The sequence below is a fragment of the Scylla paramamosain genome, chromosome 7 (genome assembly GCF_035594125.1).
Source record: "Scylla paramamosain isolate STU-SP2022 chromosome 7, ASM3559412v1, whole genome shotgun sequence".
NCBI classification, from domain to species: Eukaryota; Metazoa; Arthropoda; class Malacostraca; order Decapoda; family Portunidae; genus Scylla; species Scylla paramamosain.
In genome coordinates, this window is record NC_087157.1 from 26,559,691 (window position 1) to 26,580,982 (window position 21,292).

Sequence of the window (21,292 nt, forward strand, 5' to 3'; positions counted from 1 at the left end):
TATCACACTTCCTAATGATACAAAGAGCTACTTCAGGATTGCAGGAGCCACTTTATCTCCTCGATTGTTCCCCAGTCAGAATGAGAACCACTATAGGTAACTAACAGTCCGTCCCTGATTAAACTAATTTATCGTGATGGCGGGTAAATGGAACAAGTGTGCATCAGTGTGGATAGGGTGGAGGTGGCGACCTCTCATCCTTATTGACAATGACCTGCAGGGGCCACAGAGAGACTATAATAGAGTCCATATGTCAAACTGTTTGGGTTCAAGACTCAAGATTTTGTGATTATTTCAGTACTTGAAAATAATTTGTTCGTCTCTCTCTCTCTCTCTCTCTCTCTGGTGATTTTAGCCCTCATGCAGCAATAAAATTCTACCTTTTCATTTACTTATTATATTTACCAATTTATTCCTATTTTCTCAATCTACACACATCTTTGTTCTCTGCTCAGTCTGTCACTTTTTATTTATTTTATTTTATTTTATTTTTAATATATATAGGAGGAACACCAGCCAAGGGCAACAAAATCTACTTACCTATCCTTAACTATCAATACAAATGACCAGAAACACATGGATACTCATTCTAAAGATGACCTTTTAACATATTTATCATTAACATCACCATCACCATTATCACATGTATACAATAGACATTTTTGACTGCTTTTCCTTAAAAGTAAATATAAATAAAATAATAATAATAATAATAATAATAATAATAATAATAATAATAATAATAACAATAATAATAATAATAATAATAATAATAATAACTAAAGTAATAAGGTAATAGTAAATAGATGAATAAATAAATCTTGACGTTACATCACACAACTTAAAATTTTGTCTGCATATGTTTTAACCCTTAGCCTGGTATTGGCAGTAAGTAGAAAGTTACTTTGAGTAATCCAATCCAATTTTACTGAGAATTAAAATTAGTCACCAAAAGGTTTGAAATGCTTTCACTCCTTTGGCAGTCATTTACCTTTTTCTTGATTATGTACACCCTAAACCTTCCCACAGACCATTTGTGTTAATCTTGTGTAGCCAGTTTATAAGTTAATAAAACTTTAGTCAGGATTCAAATCTAAATTTGTCATCTTGCCTTTAAACAGTAAATTATGCCCATGACTAAGTCGCCTGATCAACCTGTCTATATTACTGACTACATAATTATGCCATTAAGAGGATAGAGAAATGGTAACTGCTGGAACTCACTTGTGCCAGACCTGTACATAGGCAAATGGCATTGTTTTTTTTCTTTATAGTTTTATAATTCTAACCAATTCAAATAATCATGAGTGGAGTACAAGCTTTTTTATCCTTCCAAGTGAGAGAAGCAGCACCTTCAAAGCAGCTCATAAAAAAATGTCCACATCCGGAACAACCTCAAACTTACTAACTACTCTTGCATTCACTGCAATCCTAGCTAGTGGCACTTGAATGCTTTAATAAGCAAGAAGGAAATATATGGATAGGGAGAGGTGGAGGAGGCTCTTCTGTTATGGCTATCCCCTTAAAAAGGCACTCTTGGAGAAAGCAAGGAATCAAAGATACATAGTGTAGTGTAGTCAAATTAAACAACCATTAGTTAAGACATGGATATGTCTTGCTGTATGAAATTCACTTGACTATCAATATGTAAAAGGACTCGAGACTGAGGGAAAATGTAAAACAGTGGAACTGAGTGTAGAAGACTAATTTAATCCATTATGAATAACCCTTTCAAGGTACAGTCATTAATGCATCTCACAAATTAGAAAAAAAAATCACCTTATGCCATTACAAGGAGCTGCAATCCCCATTAGTGTCCTGGCAATATCTTCTGTCACCATTTCAATGGTCTTAAAAGAATCATTCATCTCCCTCATAAATTCTTTCATTTCTCTCAACTCCTCAATTATTTCCAGTGTTAGAGATCTGTTGCTCCCATTTTTTTCTGTGGAATTGTGGTTTTTGCTGTTTTCTATATTCTGTAGATTTTGACTGGGTTTGCCCTGTACATGTGGTACATAGTGTACAGTGTATGCACATGCATCTTCTGTGGGTGTGTTGACGTCTGCCACATAATTCTCCAGTACACATAGCTCTTCTTTTACTAATACTTCCTCATCTGTGTCTTTCCCTGGTTTGATAGATGCTGTGGAGGTGGTGCTCCCTGCTAAGACACACACAGAATCTGTGAAATAGAAGTATAAGAGTTAGATAGGAAGGTCAATGAGGAAAAGGAACATTGGAGTTACAGTAAAATCCCTCTCATCCAGCATTCAAGTATCCGGCACATTTTTCCCCGAGCCTTAAAATCAATAAAAAATCAATGTGTACTCATAAAATCGATTAAAATTCCTGCACAAGGCATACTTTGTCCCCTCGCCACCAGAGCGCACTGCTTCGTGCCCACTGCACTGTGTTTACTCAGTGACTCAGTCCGGCGTGTGCACTGTTTATTGCCTGACGCCTTCATCATGCCTAAAGTTGTAGAAAAGAGGAAGCGTGTTGTGCTTAAACTTAAGCAGAAGGTAGACATTTGTCGATGATTAGAGAGAGGTGAAAGCAGACAGCAACTAATGGCGGAATATGGTGTGGGCTCATCAACTATTTATGACATTACATCCCAAACAAAAAAGTTGCGGGATTACATGAAAGCCACCGACACCCCAAAGGCAGCGGAAAATCATCACACACTTCAGTATCATCATGGTGAAATGATGGACAAAGTGTTATACAAGTGGTTCAGCTTGAAAAGATCAGAAGGAGTCACAATTGCAGGCCCAATGCTACAACTGTGGGTTGGTGAGTGTGAGGTGGCAGCGCGGGTGGTGACGCGCGGCACAGCAATCAGCTGATCTTTGTTATGGTAAGATGTGTGAGTGTAGGGTGGTGATTGTAGACATAATTTCACTTCTATTCAAGTATCCGGCATGTCGGCGGTCCCGTTGATGCCGGATAAGAGGGATTTTACTGTATAATGTTACAGACGGTTCAAGTCTGGATCATGTGAGAATATATATATATATATATATATATATATATATATATATATATATATATATATATATATATATATATATATATATATATATATATTGGAACTTTATTATTTTTTTTAACTTAATTCGTTCCTGAATGCTATTCAAAAACCGAAATGTTAAAAAACTGAAACTATTTTCCCTATAGGAATCAATGTAAAATAGATCAATACATTTTCAGACACTGGTCCACCATGTCTTAGTGGGTAATGAGCAACGCTCTCACTGTTAAGATGGCTGCTCCACAACATCTCCAGCTTAGAAATTTTTTTATCCAGAAAGGATAACTTAGTGACACAGAACTCATCAAAAGATATTGTTTAGACCATGCAGGCATTCTCTTTGTCACTAATCAAGTGAAGGAAGCCTTACAGAGAGACAGAGAGGAGCAGCCCACTCATTGCCAAAATGGTGATCATAACACTTAGGCATCTTGCTGCTGGAAAAAGCTACTGAAAAAGTGCAGTTATGCAGTAGTGATGGCACTGTGGGTCATAGAGAGAGCAACAGGAAGATCTGGATTACTCCTGAGTGTGTATGTGTATATATATATATATATATATATATATATATATATATATATATATATATATATATATATATATATATATATATATATATATATATATATATATATATATATATATATATATATATATATAGTGAGACCTCAGCTGTCGAACAATTCAGCTTTTGATCAAATTTTCTAACACATTATTGCTTCAGTTGCGGTACCATAATTTGGTTCTAGAACAAAGCTACTTGATTTCAAATGTTAAAAGACATACCAATAGCTGCTGTTTATTACTAATTTATAGTTTCTATAAATATCTACTTTGTTTTTATATATTTGGAGGAGAGACACAGAGGAGACAGTAATTCAGTCTTTGAAAAAAAAAGGTAAATGCGATTCCATTGAAAAGCCTCGATGGAAACAAAGTTTTCAGTGCTCAAGAGTAATCCCGAATCCTGTGGCTCTCTCGATGACCCCAATGCCATCACTACTACACAACTGCATTTTTCCAGCAGAGACACAGATGAGACACCAAGATGTCTAAGTATTATGGTCACCTTCATTTTGGCAGTAAGTGGCTTGCTCCTCTCTGTGTCCCTCTGTAAGGCTTCCCTCTCTAGATTGATCTAAACAGTATCTTCTGATGAGTTCATTATCACTAAGTTCATTCATTACATCTTTTCTGAATAATTTGTGAGCTAGAGATGTTGTGAAGCAGCCATCTTGGGTGTGGGAGCATCTGTCATAAGCCACTAAGACAGCATAGACAGGTGTCTGGGAACAGATTAATCTATTTTACATTGATTCCTATGAGGGAAATAGTTTTGGTTTTCTAACATTTCAGATTTTGAATGGCATTCAGGAACGAATTAAATTTGAGAACCAAGGTTCCATTGTATCTCTCTCTCTCTCTCTCTCTCTCTCTCTCTCTCTCTCTCTCTCTCTCTCTATATATATATAAAGCTTGGTGGTTCTCAACTTGTTTCAGTCAATGGAACACAATAAAATAGTTATGGACCATTTCAATCTTAGATAAGGATAAATTCAACATGCATTTTTAGTTTGAAATACATTTTCTCAAAACAGAATTTCATGAAACTATACAAAATAACAGCTGTCTAACAGCTTTAATCTGAAATATATGAATAAATTTCTAACACAGAATTTTTAAGTTAAGCTAGAGTACACAACTTGCAAACATTTTCCTTTCAAAATTGATTAAATAATTTTTCTTTACAACCAGACTTTTGGATTCTCTCCTCAATGACATGTTTTTCAATGTTTGGAATGGAACATAAATTTATTTCAAGTTTATCAACAAATACAGTGTCCTGCATTTGGAGTGGAACTTGACAGTATGCAATAAGAATCACCTTCCACTGCAAGTGAATTCCTCTACCTTAACTTAATGTGCAACAGACATGAAAATCTAACTATTCAATTCAGCAGTAACAGTATTATATGTAGCTGTGCAGCAGCTGACAGGAATCAACAGCATGGAACATCACCTTCTGGCCCTGCTGGTCATATGGATGACTGCTAGGTTGAAGCATTATATAAGGTGTAAGAGAAGTTTATATAAGAGATTAAGGGCAGGTGAAGAAGTTTTAAGGACACAATATAATGAATTAGTTAGAACAGTCAGGAAGTTAACGAGGAAAGCTAAGGACAATTATGAATTAAAGGTAGCCAGCCAGGCGAAGACGGACCCCAAGGGATTTTATCAGGTATACAGGATGAAGAATAAGGATACTGTAGGTCCATTAAAGGCAGCAGATGGGGAGCTGGTTAGTTCTGGGGAGATTAGTAAACTTCTGAATGATTATTTTTTAACTGTCTTCACCCAGGAAAACATGCAGGATATGCCAGATAGTGAACAGGTGTTTAGAGCAGATGAGAATGAGAAGCTGACAGATATTTCCATAACTAGGGAGATAGTGGAACAGGAGATAGATAGGTTAAAAAAGTTCAAGTCACCAGGACCTGATGAAATATATTCCAGAGTACTTAAGGAATGTAAAGAGATTATTAGTGAGCCGTTAGTTTCTGTCTTTAGGAAATCTCTGGAGTTGGGTGAGGTACCAGGAATGTGGAGGCAGGCTAATGTAGTACCCATCTTTAAGAAAGGAGATAAAACTTTAGCGTCTAATTATAGACCTGTCAGCTTAACTTCAGTTGTAGGTAAAATGTTAGAGTCAATAATAGCAAGGAACATTAGGGAACATTTAGACAAACATAACTTGATAAATCAGTCACAGCATGGCTTCACGAAGGGGAAGTCTTGCCTGACAAACTTGTTAAGTTTTTACAGTAAGGTGTACAAGGCAGTAGATAATGGTGATAGTTATGATATCTTATATCTGGACTTTAGTAAAGCATTTGACAAGGTACCCCATCAAAGGCTCCTGAGAAAGGTTAGTGCACATGGGATAGATGGGAAGGTGTTAGGCTGGAGAGGGTCATGACTTGGTAACAGGCGACAGAGAGTGGTAATAAACGGCTCGAAATCCGAGTGGGGTCATGTAATTAGTGGGGTGCCACAGGGATCAGTATTAGGACCATTGTTATTTCTAATATATATATCAATGACTTGGATAGTGGAATTAGTAGTGATGTTAGTAAATTTGCAGATGACATAAAGATAGGTAGATTAATTAGGTCAGAATCGGATGCCATCATCTTGCAGGCAGACTTAGATAGAATGAATGAATGGACGGATAGATGGCAAATGCAATTTAATATCAATAAATGCAAAGTGCTTAGCGTAGGTAGAGGAAACCCACACAATAGGTACACATTAAACAACCAAACTCAGGTAGGTACAGGGTACAAGAAAGATTTATGAGTTATAGTTAGCTCTGAACTCCGTCTAGGGAAACAATGCATAGAAGCCAGAAACAAGGCAAATAGGGTACTAGGATTAATTTTTAGGAGTGTTGAAAGTAGAAGGCCGGAAGTAATATTAAAGTTATACTTGGTGCTGGTCAGACCTCATCTAGACTATGCTGTGCAGTTCTGGTCCCCACATTACAGGAAAGATATAGGTCTATTAGAATCAGTACAGAGGAGAATGACTAAAAGGATACAGGGGATGAGGAGTATTCCTTACGAGGCGAGGTTGAAGCTGTTAAATTTACATTCTCTAGAGAGACATAGGTTAAGAGGGGACCTGATAGAAGTCTTTAAGTGGTATAAGAGTTATAACAAGGGAGATGTAAGCAAAATTCTTAGGATCAGCAACCAGGGTAGAACAAGAAATAACAGGTTCAAGCTTGAAAAATTTAGGTTTAGGAAGGAGATAGGAAAAAATTGATTCTCAAATAGAGTGGTAGATGAGTGGAACGGACTCAGTAATCATGTAGTTAGTGCTAGGACACTAGAGAGCTTTAAGAGAAGATTAGACAAGTTTATGGATGGGGATAACAGATGGAAATAGGTAGGTGTGTTTCATACAGGGACTGCCACGTGTAAGCCTGGTCGCTTCTTGCAGCTTCCCTTATTTCTTGTGTTCTTATGTTCTTATGTAGCAGTGTGAATCTTGAATATTCAGAGTCAATTCACTTTAAAAAATGACTCAAACAACTGCTTAGCATCTACAACTTGAAGACTACCAATAGACTTCCTGAATAGAAATAAAGTGGCATACGTCCGCCTTGGAATAAGTCCAACTTGATATATGTCCTGTTTGGACGCAAAAAAAAAAAAAAAATTTGCTTGGTATACAGCTCGCGTGCTAGAGGTTGTATGGGTCAAAATGAGTCATAACACCATGCGCTACTCTTGTTTACCTCTCTTGACACAAAGTCATGAGTGCCCATGAGCAGTGTTGTCGGGTTGGTGGGACTCTCCTTCTAAATAATAACATCTCCCTTCTCAGCACTCAGTTCTTCTCAGCAAGGTAAAATGGTTAAATTTTCACTTATTTCATCTAATTACTTTTGTATTTACCATATTTGACAGAATATAAGACACACTCTTTTTTCATAAAAATGGCTCAAAAAATCACCCTGCGTCTTATATGAGAATGTGAAGCCTCTTGTAGATTTAATTTTGAAATTTCCTTCACCCACACACCCAAAGATTTACACCGCTGTATTATTGGCAAGGGTGCTATATCACATTTTTCAACCATATGATGTAAGGAAATGTTGAAAATGAAAATGTGGCTCTGTTCAGTGACACGCCAAGTATGTTGTTGACATCTCAGCAACTGGGCTGCATTCTTCACCTCACCTCCGTGACTGAGCCACTACCTTTTTATTATTACTGCAATCATGAGATATATTTTTACTATTATGATTGCTTGCTTTTTGTTCAGTTGTACTGCTAGCTTCCTTTAAACATTACATGCTTGAAAATAAAAAAAAAAAAAAAAAAAAAAAAACCTGAATATGCCCTGCTGAAGTGGGGGGTGCCTTATATGGCCATGAGTTTTATATGGCATCAAATAAGGTGTGTATTATGGTATGAAGCAGTGTTTAAATTATTTTATACAACCACATTAATGTGCTGTATAATATGTTAATAACAGTAAGAATTTTTTTTTATGGGAATGAATTAATCAATTTTCCTTTATTTTTTATGCGAAAAATATGTTTGGTATATGTCCTGCTTGGTATAAGTCCAAGGATCTGGAATGGATTAAGGACATACTGAGCTCCCACTGTAAGGTAATAAAATGTATTGCCAATTATCTATTTAGAATAAATTGTTCATACTGAATTTTTCATTTCCACTTTAGCAACAAACACAGCGGACATCCTGTGGAGAATCCAAAAGGTCACCATGGACCATTAGTTGAGAACCAGTGATGTGTATGACTATCCAACGAGTGGAAGTGTCTCATTATAATATGGATCGACTTTCTCTTCAATACCTAGCTGGGTAAGAATTCTGAAGTCTGTAGCCATTATTTTCAATATCTTTAAGGCTAAGATATCTACATAAAAATGAGGTGCTAGCACTTTTGAATCCCAGTATGATATAATAAAACACTTCCAACACTCTCACATTAATTTAGATAATTTTTCTATTCTCCAACTAATAAATTTTTATTAATTTACTGTATAAAAAAGCGGTGTTCTAATAAGGCACTATTTATTTTATTTTATTTTATTTTATTTTATTTTTTTCTTTTTCTGTGTGTGTGTGTGTGTGTGTGTGCGCTCGTGTGTGTGTGTGTGTGTGTGTGTGTGTGTGTGTGTGTGTGTGTGTGTGTGTGTGTGTGTGTGTGTTTTATCTGACAGCAACATGCTCCAAATATTACATATATTATGCATTTTACTCTAAAGAACAACATGATATATCTTGCAATTACATATCAAAATTATAGACAGCTTCTGCAACAAATCTGTCAGTCCTTATTCAATCTAGATGACTTTTCATTGTTGTGAGAGGTTATACAAGAGCTTTGTGAGTGACAAAAGTACTGAAATAGATAAGGATCATTGTGTATATTCCTCTCAGTCTCACAAAACATTCACCAAAACAAGCTAATAAATACAATCGTTCATAAATGTTGAAGTGAAGAAAAGATTACATATAACACATTTGTAGAAAACCTTGAACTGATTACATTTCCTAAAGAGAATATACATTTAAGTAAAGGAATTTTTGTTCTATTTATCTTATTTTTATCTTTATTTTTATTTTATTTTATTTCATTTTATTTTATTTTATTATTATTATGTATTATTATTATTACTATTTTTTATTTACTTTTTTTTTTTTTTTTTATGTAAGAGGGACACTGACCAAGGGCAACAAAAAACACACACATAAAAAGGCCCCACTATAGTCTGTCTATTTTGTACTGAGGATTTAGGTACAGCTCCCTTGGGGACTCAGCTGTCCACCAAACTGCTATACCTACCCCCCTGCCACACCTGAAGTAGTTATTTTCTTCACTCCCGTGATAGCAATTCCACTTCCCTCTCTGGTGCCACCTACATTATGTAAGCCTGATTGAATCTCAAGCAAATTCAACAAACTGTCATTTTATTTACATTGGTAGATTTTGCTGTTTGAGTAACTGCTCTGGAAAGTGGAATTATAAGCCCTCTATTGACCTTTTTTTAAAAAAAAAATTACTTACCGTATTTGATGGTTCATAAGATGCATGGGCTCATAAGATGCACCTAGTTTTGACAGACATTGAAATGAAAAAAAAGAGATAAATGAGCAGACTTAAGCTCTGAATATGAAGTGAAGGATTTCACCTGACATTTGAAGACTTTCACATGCATTTAGATCATTATTAGATCCCAATATTTTGCATTTAAAAACTTTAGTATTTGCTAGTAGCCTATGTACCAATCCTGTTGTGAGATGTAAACATGTATCTGGCATATGGCATCAGCAGTGACTGTGAGAGAATACAGGGGTAATAAAGTTTGTTCAAAAGAATGTTAAAAGATAGGTGCAATTTTAATTGTATGAAAGTGTGTCTTAACTCAAGGAGTAACAGCATCACACTGTAAAGAACATGGTGAAGCTTACCCGTGTCACCAAGTTTGGCGCGTAACCAACCGCGTGTTTGTTTTGGTACATGCAATGCGTGGTGTATGGTCACTTAGGCAAGTTCTTCCTGACTCATATCATTCTATGTGAATTACCGGTAAGTATGACCTGTTATAAATATTGTTACCTTGAAAGAAAGAGTTGTTTTGTGGTGTAGTACCAATCATCACTTTGTTTACATGTGCAAAGATGTCTGGGATTTGATTTTAGAGCCTCTGTTGCTATAGACTTACCACCAACCACTGCCTCAATGCTGAACCTTGGCCTCATAGAACACAGGCTCATTTCCTGAGACTTTTTTTGGGGGGGAGAAAAAGGTGCGTCTTATGAGCCATTAAATACGGTATTTACATTGTAAATAAACTCTTTCTGAAGGCTGTGAAGCATATGACAGCACATGGCAGGTGTGAGACGTGAAGCTTCCATTGTGAGTGGTGGCCAGTCACCAGCCTTGACCTGACCTGCAGTGCATGGTTGCAGCCTGTCATCATAAGACCTTGGTAATATCAGATAACAATGTTTTGTGTTGCAGTATTTACACCAAAATCATTGCTATTTTCCTTTCAAAATGAAACTGATTATATTGTTCATCCTTATTAAAAAGTGGATACATTCAAACTGATTTTGGAGTAATAAATAGTTAACATATTAGACAGAAAGATGAGTATTGTGACACACATGGCAGTGCGGCAGACAGCCAAATCACCAAAGGGACCATGCCTAAACACTCAGTACAAAATAGACAGACTATAAAGTGCCAGTCTTGAAAGAGTTCAGTACAGAATAGACAGACTATAGAGTGTCAGTCTTGAAAGAGTTCAAGTCATAGCAAGGAGGAAATACCAAGGCAGGCACGGAGTTCTAGGGAATGAATGATTGAGAATGTGTACTGGTTAACTCTTGCATTAGAGAGGTGGACAGAATGGGGGTGAGAGAAGTAGGTCATATGCAGCAAGGCTGTTGGAGGACAGATGGGAGACATGCACTTAACAAGACCAGAAAAGAAGTCAGTGTGAAAGTAGTGGTAAAAGATAGCAAGAGCTGCAACACTGTGGTAATCAGAAAAGAGTCTGAAGATGGTCAGTTAGACAAGTTAATACAAAATGTTTTTGATCCCACTCTATTTAAAAGAGTAGTAAGAGTGAAATCCCCCCATACATGAATGGATAAGGCCCTTGTACAGAATAGAACAGAAGTTATTTTAGCTGGAAATGAGATGTGAAATTTCCTGTTTAGATTATTAGTAAAGGACAGACTGATGATGTTCAATGTAAAAAAAGAGGTCAGTTGATAGTTATCAGGAAGGTTGTGTTGAGTTGATAGATGTAGGAATTGAGTTTTGAGGCACTGAACGATACTAAGTTTGCTCTGCCCCAATTAGAAATTTTAGAAAGATCAGAAGTCAGGTATTCTGTGGTTTCCCTATGTGAGCTGTTTAATTCCTGAAGGATTGGACATCTATGAAAAGATCAGGAAAAGTGCAAAATGGTATCATCAGCGTAGGACTAGATGGGACAAGAAGTCTGGTCTATAAGATCACTGATGAGCAACAGGAAGAGAATGGGTGACAGGACAGAATCCAGAGGAACACCATTATTAATAGAATTAGAATTTACCACAGCAGCAATAAAATGATCAGAAAGGAAACCCGAGATGAGGTTACAAAGAGATAGAAGCTGTAGGTGGATAGTCTGAAAATCAAAGCTTTGTGACAGAATCTATCAAATGTTTTTGAAACTAGGGCAACAGTGAGAGTTTCACCAAAATCCCTTACTGTACCTGTAATTTTATCCTTTTCACTGGTAGAATGTTCCATGTGAACAAGGCTGGGAATGTCAGTGTCATGACCCCAATGATCCATGTAGTAGGTGACCTTGATGCATCCATCACTCTTGACCACTTCAATAGAAGACGTACAGAAAGATCCTATTTTACCTGTACAAATGAGAAACAAAAGATAAATATCTACAATGCTATAGTATTATAAGACAGGATTGTTCTTTGCTTTTTATGAAAAGAAGCATCCCAGTACATTATCTACACTAAACAGAGATTGATAGCAAATGTCATTTGTCAGTCTTCTCATCTTTGAGTATTTTTTTTTTTTTTTTTTACGTAGGAAGGATACTGGCCAAGGGCAACAAAAATCTAATAAAAAAAAAAATGCCCACTGAAATGCCAGTCCCATAAAGGGGTCAAAGCAGTGGTCAAAAATTGGTGGATAAGTGTCTTGAAACCTCCCTCTTTAAGGAATTCAAGTCATAGGAAGGTGGAAATACAGAAGCAGGCAGGGAGTTCCAGAGTTTACCAGAGAAAGGGATGAATGATTGAGAATACTGGTTAACTCTTGCATTAGAGAGGTGGACAGAATAGGGGTGAGAGAAAGAAGAAAGTCTTGTGCAGCGGCGCCGCGGAAGAAGGGGAGGCATGCAGTTAGCAAGATCAAAAGAGCAGTTAGCATGAAAATAGCGATAGAAGACAGCTAGATATGCAACATTGCGGCGGTGAGAGAGAGGCTGAAGACAGTCAGTTAGAGGAGAGGAGTTGATGAGACGAAAAGCTTTTGATTAAATAAATTATATTCAACCCATCATTTTCCAGATGAAAAGTGGGGTGCACTAGTTCAGCAACTTCAAAAGTCTGTGATTCACAAAAATACAAAGCCATGGCACATTTCTGGACTCCTGCTTCATTATGACTGGCAATCCAAATAATGAGTACCCATGATAGACTTTCCAGCTCTCCTAGTCTGTGAAACTCCCTATTTCCGAGAATTTCTCATCAAATTACTTGGCAATGACTTTACAGATCCAATGAATCCAAATAACTGTCAAAACATGTGGATTCTTCACCACTATATTAACTTGGGTAATTTTTTTATAATTACTGACAAAGCTAATTTACAACTACCTATATTACTAGTAGTCTTACTGAATCTACATCTTTCTTACAAATATAGCTCACCATGACTTTTTTGAGCACACTTGTCATCTGCACCACGAGTTGACTTGTTTACACCTGATCTTCTGCAATAGTAGATTGTTTTGAAGCCATCAGCAGATTTCCAGGCACCTGAACGAGCCGTATAATTGTCTCCCAATTCATCTTTCCATTTCAGAAATTCTGTAAAGATATTATTTTTATAATAGCATCCAAACAAACAACCAAACACAACTCAACATAAGGCCCCAGTTACTACTTTCTTTTACTGTATACATTAGTCATGACAATACATAGACACATGTGTTGGGTAGCTGGGATATGGTTAGGTTAGTTTAATGAACAATTATCCAAAGTGATCAGGAAAAAAAAAAAAAAAAGTAGGCATACCAAAACCTAGCCAAAGAAATTATCACAATAATAAAAATAAATAAATAAATAAATAAATAAAAAATACAGGAAGGGAGGCCTATCAATACCTAATCAAACCCATCCTATTCTAACCAAGCCTGACCAACCAAAACACAACCCTCTTCTACAATCTAACAACCCAGACTAACAAAACTGGGAATGTACTTCTAGACAAGTGGGCTGAAGCAACCAACTTATGTTAGGTTAGACCATCTTAAGTTAGGTTTGGTTTGATTAGCTCAGTTTCTGTTCTGTTTGGTTTAGTTTGCTTATGTTATGTTAGGTTAAGGTGGGTTGAGTTAGGCTGGGCAAGGCATAGATGTTAGGTTTATTTACAGATATCTGAATGCTTTGAGTTTTTTGTTTCTTTTTAATATTTTGTAACATTATCAAGGTCAGATCTAAGTATTTAATAACTTATACATTTTTCCCTTTTATAATGGGTGAATATGTCAAGGTCTAGGCTAGGCTACATAGTACATACTGAGATCATCCTATTACAAAAACATGTTCATATTTCTCTATCTAGGCCTAGATTACTCAAATTTCCAAATTATCATTTTCTCAACTGTTACCAATATGCTACCAGTCGGCTATTTTACTCTTGATCCTAACATACCTAATATACTTAACAAGTTGGATCTCCCTAAGAAAGATAATGGCATGGGTCTATAACTGGATAAAAAATAATAGCCAGCATCAGCTGGCACATCAGGCATACAGGCTGGAATTGTGTGCTCATAATGGAATTTCAACAAACATCAGATACAATAAGCATAGTAAGCAGTACCCAAATGTCTGTAGAGTGGACTTGAAAGTTAACAAGTTGAAGTAACCACAGCATCTGGCAAGAAATCCCACATTCCAATCACTCTTACAGCAAATTATAGTTATGGCAGAGGGCATTGCTAGACAGGATGCCACTGTGGGGCATGGAGTTATGCCTGTTGGCCCCAACTTCCCTACACATGTGCATCAGGCAGAGTGTGGGAACATGATATACTCTCAGGTCTCATGGGCAGAGGAAGAGGAGGAAGGCTGGCAACTATGAGTCTCAGTAGGTGATGTCTGAGGTTTGGAAGAGAGCAGATATGCAGAGCAGTGGAGGCAGCAGCAGCAGCAGCAGCAACAAGACAAGTCTGGTGCCTGCAGGTATGGAAGGAGTAGCTGGAAGCCCTGACAAGTAGACCTGAGGTGAGGGTGGACACACATAGTGACCAAAGAAGATTGGTACTTTGATATGTGGTGACCTGCATAAGGTGGTACAAAGGCCCGAAGGAGCACCAGCCTGGAGGAAGACTGCAGAGGGTAGACATCATAGCTGGCTATGGAATCTCCCTGCTGTGGGAGCCTATGTGAGATGTCTGCTGTGTATCTGAGGGTGACCTGGGGAAGGACTGCATGAGCAACACATCCTGTGGCTGTGAGGATTACCAGCTGCTGGGAAAGGCAGCTGAGGGGGAAAGAGCTCTTCATAGCTTCTGTGTTATGCTGCAAGTTGTGAGTTGTGCCTTGCAAGTCAGATCGTGCCTTCATTCACGTGTGTTTCTGCATGGGCATCTGAGTGAGTCTGTATTCTGAGTGTGTGTGGTGTCACGATCGCCTACTTACCTGCGATCGTACGATCCCGGTTATCTCTCCAAGAAAGTGGACGTTACACTGATCCCGGAAAGTTTTAAAGGTCTGGATTTTTAAAGGCTTCGAGTGCCTACCCGACCTATCCGAAATCATCAGAATTATCTCTTACTCCACCTTTACCTTGACTCAGCACACCTGGAATTACCTCTAATACCAGATTGTTGTTGGGGGGGGTGTAGAAAACACGATTATTCTATGTTACAAGCACATATATTAATACTAATAATAATTCACAAACAATATGAGGTAGTACACGTTACTACATGACGTCCTCGTCACTTCCCACAACACCAGAACCCGTTTACACCTCCACCAGTCACAGAAATGTTTCCCCTCAACCGCAGGAATTTACCCGGACGCCATTTCCGCGTCCCCAGACAATAATTCCCGTATTTCACCTCCTCAAGCCTCACAAGAGATTACCATTATCACCAAAGATTACCCATAATACCATAATATCGTCCCCAAAATCACCAATACACCACAACACCAACTTCCAAGGTTAACACCACAACCTCCACTCACAAAATGGCTGCCAGTTTAACCTATGACCCCTTCCAACAGCGTCACTGGCACAACTCGACAACCGAATTTCAGCGGACAAGAGCTCTTGGTACCACAAAAGACTCACTAAACTGATCCTGGATATCAAGGTTACACCGCTACACCACTAATACCTCCACAAACTCACTCCATCACCAATCCACACCAAGATCCTTCCCTGAGAGACGCCACCTTCTCCCCTACTTCACGACCCAAGGCGTTCTGATTTTTCCCCTCCTTGGAATGTGTTGTTGCCCACTCAAGCTCCCCTCGTTTCCAACGTATTTCACCTCAATTATACTCCCTTCCTTATACATATAAAGATATAGAGAACTTAAATTATGAAGAGAATAATACTACATGATATAAAATGGGTAAATAAGCCTTACACTACTTATAACAATAATAAGGATAATGCCCGAATGGCAGGTAACCGGAACACGGGGACACTAAGAAAACATGATCCCATTCAAGGTAAACTCGGCCAATAAAATGACAGTGGGCAGTGTGCGTCAAGCACTTATAACTCTGTGCTCTGCCCGGTGTGAGTATTTTGTGTCTGTAGTGTCCTGTGAGACACAACATAACTATGCCCTGTTCTCTAATTAAAAAAAATATATACCATATAGTCTTTGCATGTCCTTGCCTAATACTCCACTACTATGCCAATATCTGTGAGTTACTTTTATCTGCATCATAGTGCCTGGTGACAGAATGAGTGCTGTCCTGACTTCTCGTCTGTGTGAGTTGGTGCCTGCCCAAGTAAGAGTATTACTAGTGGCTGGTCAGCCGTGGGGAGCAGTGTAAGCGGTGGGTGCTGCAACGTTATTATTGGCCTCTAACGATGAGAATGACCACAAATAATACTATCATTATTTCATTCAAATTGATCAGTGATCTTGATCCAGAAAGTCCATGAATTACTTTCCATATTAATTAGGTCTGCACACAACAACCTTCCTCTGACTGAATACAAATCTAGCACAGCCACCCTTACCTGGTTGGGCTCCCAAGATGGAACCCTTCATGACTAGCACAGCAAAGTATATATGTGCTTATGATACTTGTTGGAAAATGTGCTATAAGCACAAGACAAATAGCATAATTATATTTATGTACATAATAAATCTAACTAGCAAGTATGATGTGTAGGTCGGCAGTGAAAATCAAACAGGTGATCACCTGAGAAGTTGGACAAACTGTGCTTTAAAACATAAACAGAATTAGATACAGCCACACTAATGGCAAGAGAATTTAAGATTTTCACCACTCTTACTTAGAAAATCTGCCTGGCATCATAGCAATTGTAAGGAACGTGATTTTTTTTATGAATGGCCTGTAGTGCCAATAGAAGGGGCTGAGGTGAACAGGTTTACTGGAGTAATTGGGGAAAGTTCATGAAAAATCTTCCAACAATTAACAAGATCAGCCCATAACAGTCTTCCTTTGACTGAATATCTATAAGTCTAAGGCCTTAAGACACTAACCATGAGACATGTTCTCAAATCTTTGAATTTTTTTTGTCCACTGTCTTTGTACTGACTCCAATAGTCTGAAGTCAGTATTCCAGACAACAGAACCACACTCCAAAAGTGGGTAAATATGAATAATAAAAAGGGTAACTGCAAAATGAGGGAAACAAAAAGAGATTGCTGGCCAAACTAGCAGCTTTTAAACCAATAGAGTGAACATGATCAAGGAATCTCTGGGAAGGATCCATTGTCAAAAACAGAGAAACTTATATAGAGTGGTTTGCTTTTAATTTATTAGGAAGAATATAGACCCAAGTCAAAAGTCTTATCAGTATTAACTTTTAGGTCCCAAAAATTCTGTGGCAGATATGTGAGCACTAATGTCTCTTTGAACAAGTGATATGTCAAACAGAGCAGAGGACAAATTTAGAGGTCTAATTACCTAGTACAGTTTCAGATCATGAGGGACAGTTTTGATATTGGATATCAGGGTAGCAGAAATATGACTAACATTGATAAGAAAAAGAAGAGATCCTAACACTGAACCCTGGGATACCCCTCTGGTCAATGGAAATGAAGAACTGCAAGCCCTGTTGCATAATCAACATTCTCTAGCTCAGCCACAGCTTTTGTCCACCTACTCTGCACTAACTCAGTAGAATCAAATCCTTTATTCCCAATCCCAATCCCAATCCATATCCCAATATGCCAAAGACCTGAAAGCTGAGCTGAACTCAAGGAGGTGTCTTATGTTGGCTTTGTATAGGGAAGCCATAATATCAGGGTACCTGGAGAAGGTTGATTTCAGTGTGTTATTGATGAGCTCCTGCCTTACCAGCAATACCCTTATAAACATACCTACTGATGAAATCTTAATGTCGTGTCCACAGTCACTCCAAGGCCAATATGTTTTGCCATCAGGAATCAGGCTACTTTTCAAAAATATAAGCTAAGTGGCCCAAAGACATTCCAGTCAATGTGTCTTTGTCAAAAATGGAGGACTGCACACTTGAAGGCATTTAGGTAGCTGTGTGGTGTTTTTGGGGGGAGGTCATGCATGGTTATGATGTGATTCATGTTGTGCCACATCACAAATTCTAAGTCTGTGCTGATGAGGCTCGCTTTGAGGGATACAGTGTAATGCACATGTTAGTATTTTGGTATGCGGGTACTGTGACTGCATCGTGTCACCACAGTAAGTAATCCCATGGCAGGTATTTTATTCACCACTGTATTATTGACTAATATTTCTATTGCACTGGATAAAAATTAATTGTCACATTAACATGTAATCAAATAAGGCTTTATGTGTGACATATTTGTACTGTACTAATTTGTATTGCCACTAATTCAAACGGCCTGTGTAGTTTGGAATTAGTCCATATGTAGTTCTCTGTGAGGGTATGAAAGGCAGCAAGGTAGCTGCCACATCAATCTACCATTATCATGGCGATAAACAGGTGCACTGATTGCAATTTGGGTCTCCTTGACTTTCCTGCGCTACAGTAGAAAACCCAGGAATTTCTGCATTTTAATTTCGTGAGTACTTCCAAATCATTCTTGTTAGTGTAGTGTGTTGGTGTAATATTAAGTTAGATTAGTGTCCATAAGAGGAAGGGGAATGTCCAGTGGCTAGTTTAGTTTAGGTTAGGTTAGATTTGTTAATGTTAGGTTAGGTTTGGTAATGTTAGGTTGAGTTAGAGTCCTTAAGGGGGGATTCCAGCAGAGGCAAAGCCTCCCTCCTAGCCAATTTAGGTTGGGTTAGGTAATGTTTGGTTAGGTTAGGTAATGTTAGGTTAGGTTAGAGTCCTTAAGGGAAGTCTGGGAGGGGTGGAGCCCCTGCCTGCAACCCCATAGCTAGTTTAGGTTAGATTAGTGTGGGGATGGTGATATTCCCTGTTTGCTGACTATTTTTAGGTTTTTCTAAAAAAAAAAAAAAAAAAAAAAAAAAAAAAGAAGGTATTCCCTCTTAGACTTTTAAGGTTTCCCAAATTTGGCCTATTTTGGTGTTCCCCACCCTAAAACCTCGCTTTCTCGTCTGGTCCCCAAGCTTACTACTCCTGGAGAGGAGCGGAAATGGAATACAGGAGAAGCCTCTATTGGTAAGATTCATTGATCCGATGACTCAGCAGTGGAGCACAGCAAGTTTAAGTCTATCTGGCAAATCTGAGTACCTAGCAATAGATTTAGACTTCATGCTCAAATATTGGTAACTTCAAGGTATTATTATTTAAGTGCACCCGTCTCATGGCAAAAAAAAAAAAAAAAAAAAAAAAAAAAAAATGTTCTCAGTGAAGTACTTGAGTCACACATAACACAGTGGTGTATATCTTTATTGCCACAAAATTGTTAATTCCTGAGGTATATATATTAATTTTTATCAAGTTTATTGTTTCTTCCATGTACCCAGGTTACCTCATGCCATGATGGTCTGCAGGCAGTGTTGGGAGGAAGGGGAATGAAGGACACAAGGAAGGAGGGTAGAGGAGGGGATTTTATAGTGCATTCATGAAACAATGCCCCAGCCAATCAAAAAGAATATTTAAAAAAAAAATCACCCATTAGGCAGGTTGCATTCTGAAAAGCAGAAGGGAAGAGCCTGATTTTGAATCAGTCTTGCAAGATGGCTCAGTGTGGATGCTGTGACTGCAATTACTTTGAGGCAATAAGGAAATTTCACACCAATAATGAAGTTTAGCCACCTCCAGTTCTTCCCACTGAAGACTCCAGTGATGAGGAAACACCAGAGGACCAATAAAGTAGGTTAGGTTTAGTTAAGCTTTGTTTTTTAGTATTATGCATGAAGACAAAACTACATTTTTCAGGTAAATTTTCGTGTTTTGGATGAATCTATGCTTGTTTTCATCGCAAATCATTGGTTTAAGAGTGTGGGGGATATTAAAAAAAAACGTTGATTTGTGGTGAAAACAGTTACTAGATTCATTCAAAGAACATAAAATCTACTCGAAAAATGTTGTTTAGTCAAAAAATGTTAAACGGGTGCACTTACATAAATTTACTAACTTCAAATCATCAGCAAATATTTTAATTGGGAGGAAACAGTAATGCTACGTGATTAACATAAACAAGAAATAGTACAGGTCCCAAAACAGATCCCTGGTGTATTACTAAGAATCAGCCTCCAACTACTGGAATTCATAATTGTGACAAACCTTCCTCAGAAGCAAACTCATAATCGACTCTCTTGGTGTTAACATTATGAGCTTCAAGGAGATGTTGCCTGTAAGAGCGTAGGGTGCCAAAACGGACATCACATTCCTTGCACATCACTAAAGTAGGTTTTTTATGTGGAATTTTAGGCAACTGATGGATTTGCTTTACATGTCTTCTCTTATTTGACATTTTAGAAAATGGTTTGCCACAGATATCACAGGTTATGTCTGGAACACTGCTATTAATTATCTTATGGACATTTTTCATGTGTTTTATCTTGTTTCTAAAATTAGAAAATGCTTTGCCACATATCTTACACGTTGCACCAAGGATTACACTTGTGTCCATACTTCCCGTGTTTTCTGACCTTGCTTCACTCATCAGGCCTAGGTCTGTACCATGACTATTTTCCTCATGCCATCTTTTCTGTGAAGCTGTGGTAAAAGTTTTGTAACAATAACTGCACTTTACAAACATATCAATTCCTAGGAGATTTTCACTTTCCATGATGCTAACGCGTCACCTTAGAGCAAGTCCAATTCGGGTTGTCGGGTTGTCTCGGGAAGATTCATTCAACGGCTCTTTCTGTCCTGTTTCTCCTCCTTATTGTTCTCTTCTCTTCCAGATTTGGTGTAAAATTGGTTTATCTTTTTATTCCCTTCTCAAACAATAATTTCCTCAACATTTGATTTCTTCTGGATGAAGTTAGAATATTGCCGTTCTTTCTATGTAAAGTGCGTACTTTCGGTGGTATTGGCGCTAGCTTATATCACTAATGTATGACCATTAAAAATCGTGGTAGAGAATAAATATAGATAACTGAGAAAAGTCTAACTATTTACTAATATGAAAGCCATAGTGCAATGTTTTGTATGTTCGAACGTGGCGCCGCGAAATTACTCTCTCTCTCTCTCTCTCTCTCTCTGAATGGGCATCACCCTGGAAAAAAAAAAAACATCAATACATTATAAAAATAAGAGAAATCATACCATTTGTAATATTAAAAGTGAGATCCACAGTGAAGAGAGGCTGATGATATTTCTTTA

General features: G+C 37.7%; 1 protein-coding gene across 1 annotated transcript; it reads right to left on the minus strand.

Annotated features, from left to right (window-relative positions):
• Positions 1–1,690: 1,690 nt before the first annotated feature.
• Positions 1,691–21,092, minus strand: LOC135102272 (uncharacterized). Its single transcript, XM_064007230.1, has 4 exons — positions 20,246–21,092; positions 13,033–13,191; positions 11,848–12,003; positions 1,691–2,185 (listed from the first exon to the last, which is right to left on the minus strand). The coding sequence occupies exons 1-4, from the start codon at positions 20,751–20,753 to the stop codon at positions 1,776–1,778; spliced, it is 1,233 nt and encodes a 410-aa protein (XP_063863300.1). The 5' UTR covers positions 20,754–21,092; the 3' UTR covers positions 1,691–1,775.
• Positions 21,093–21,292: the final 200 nt, after the last annotated feature.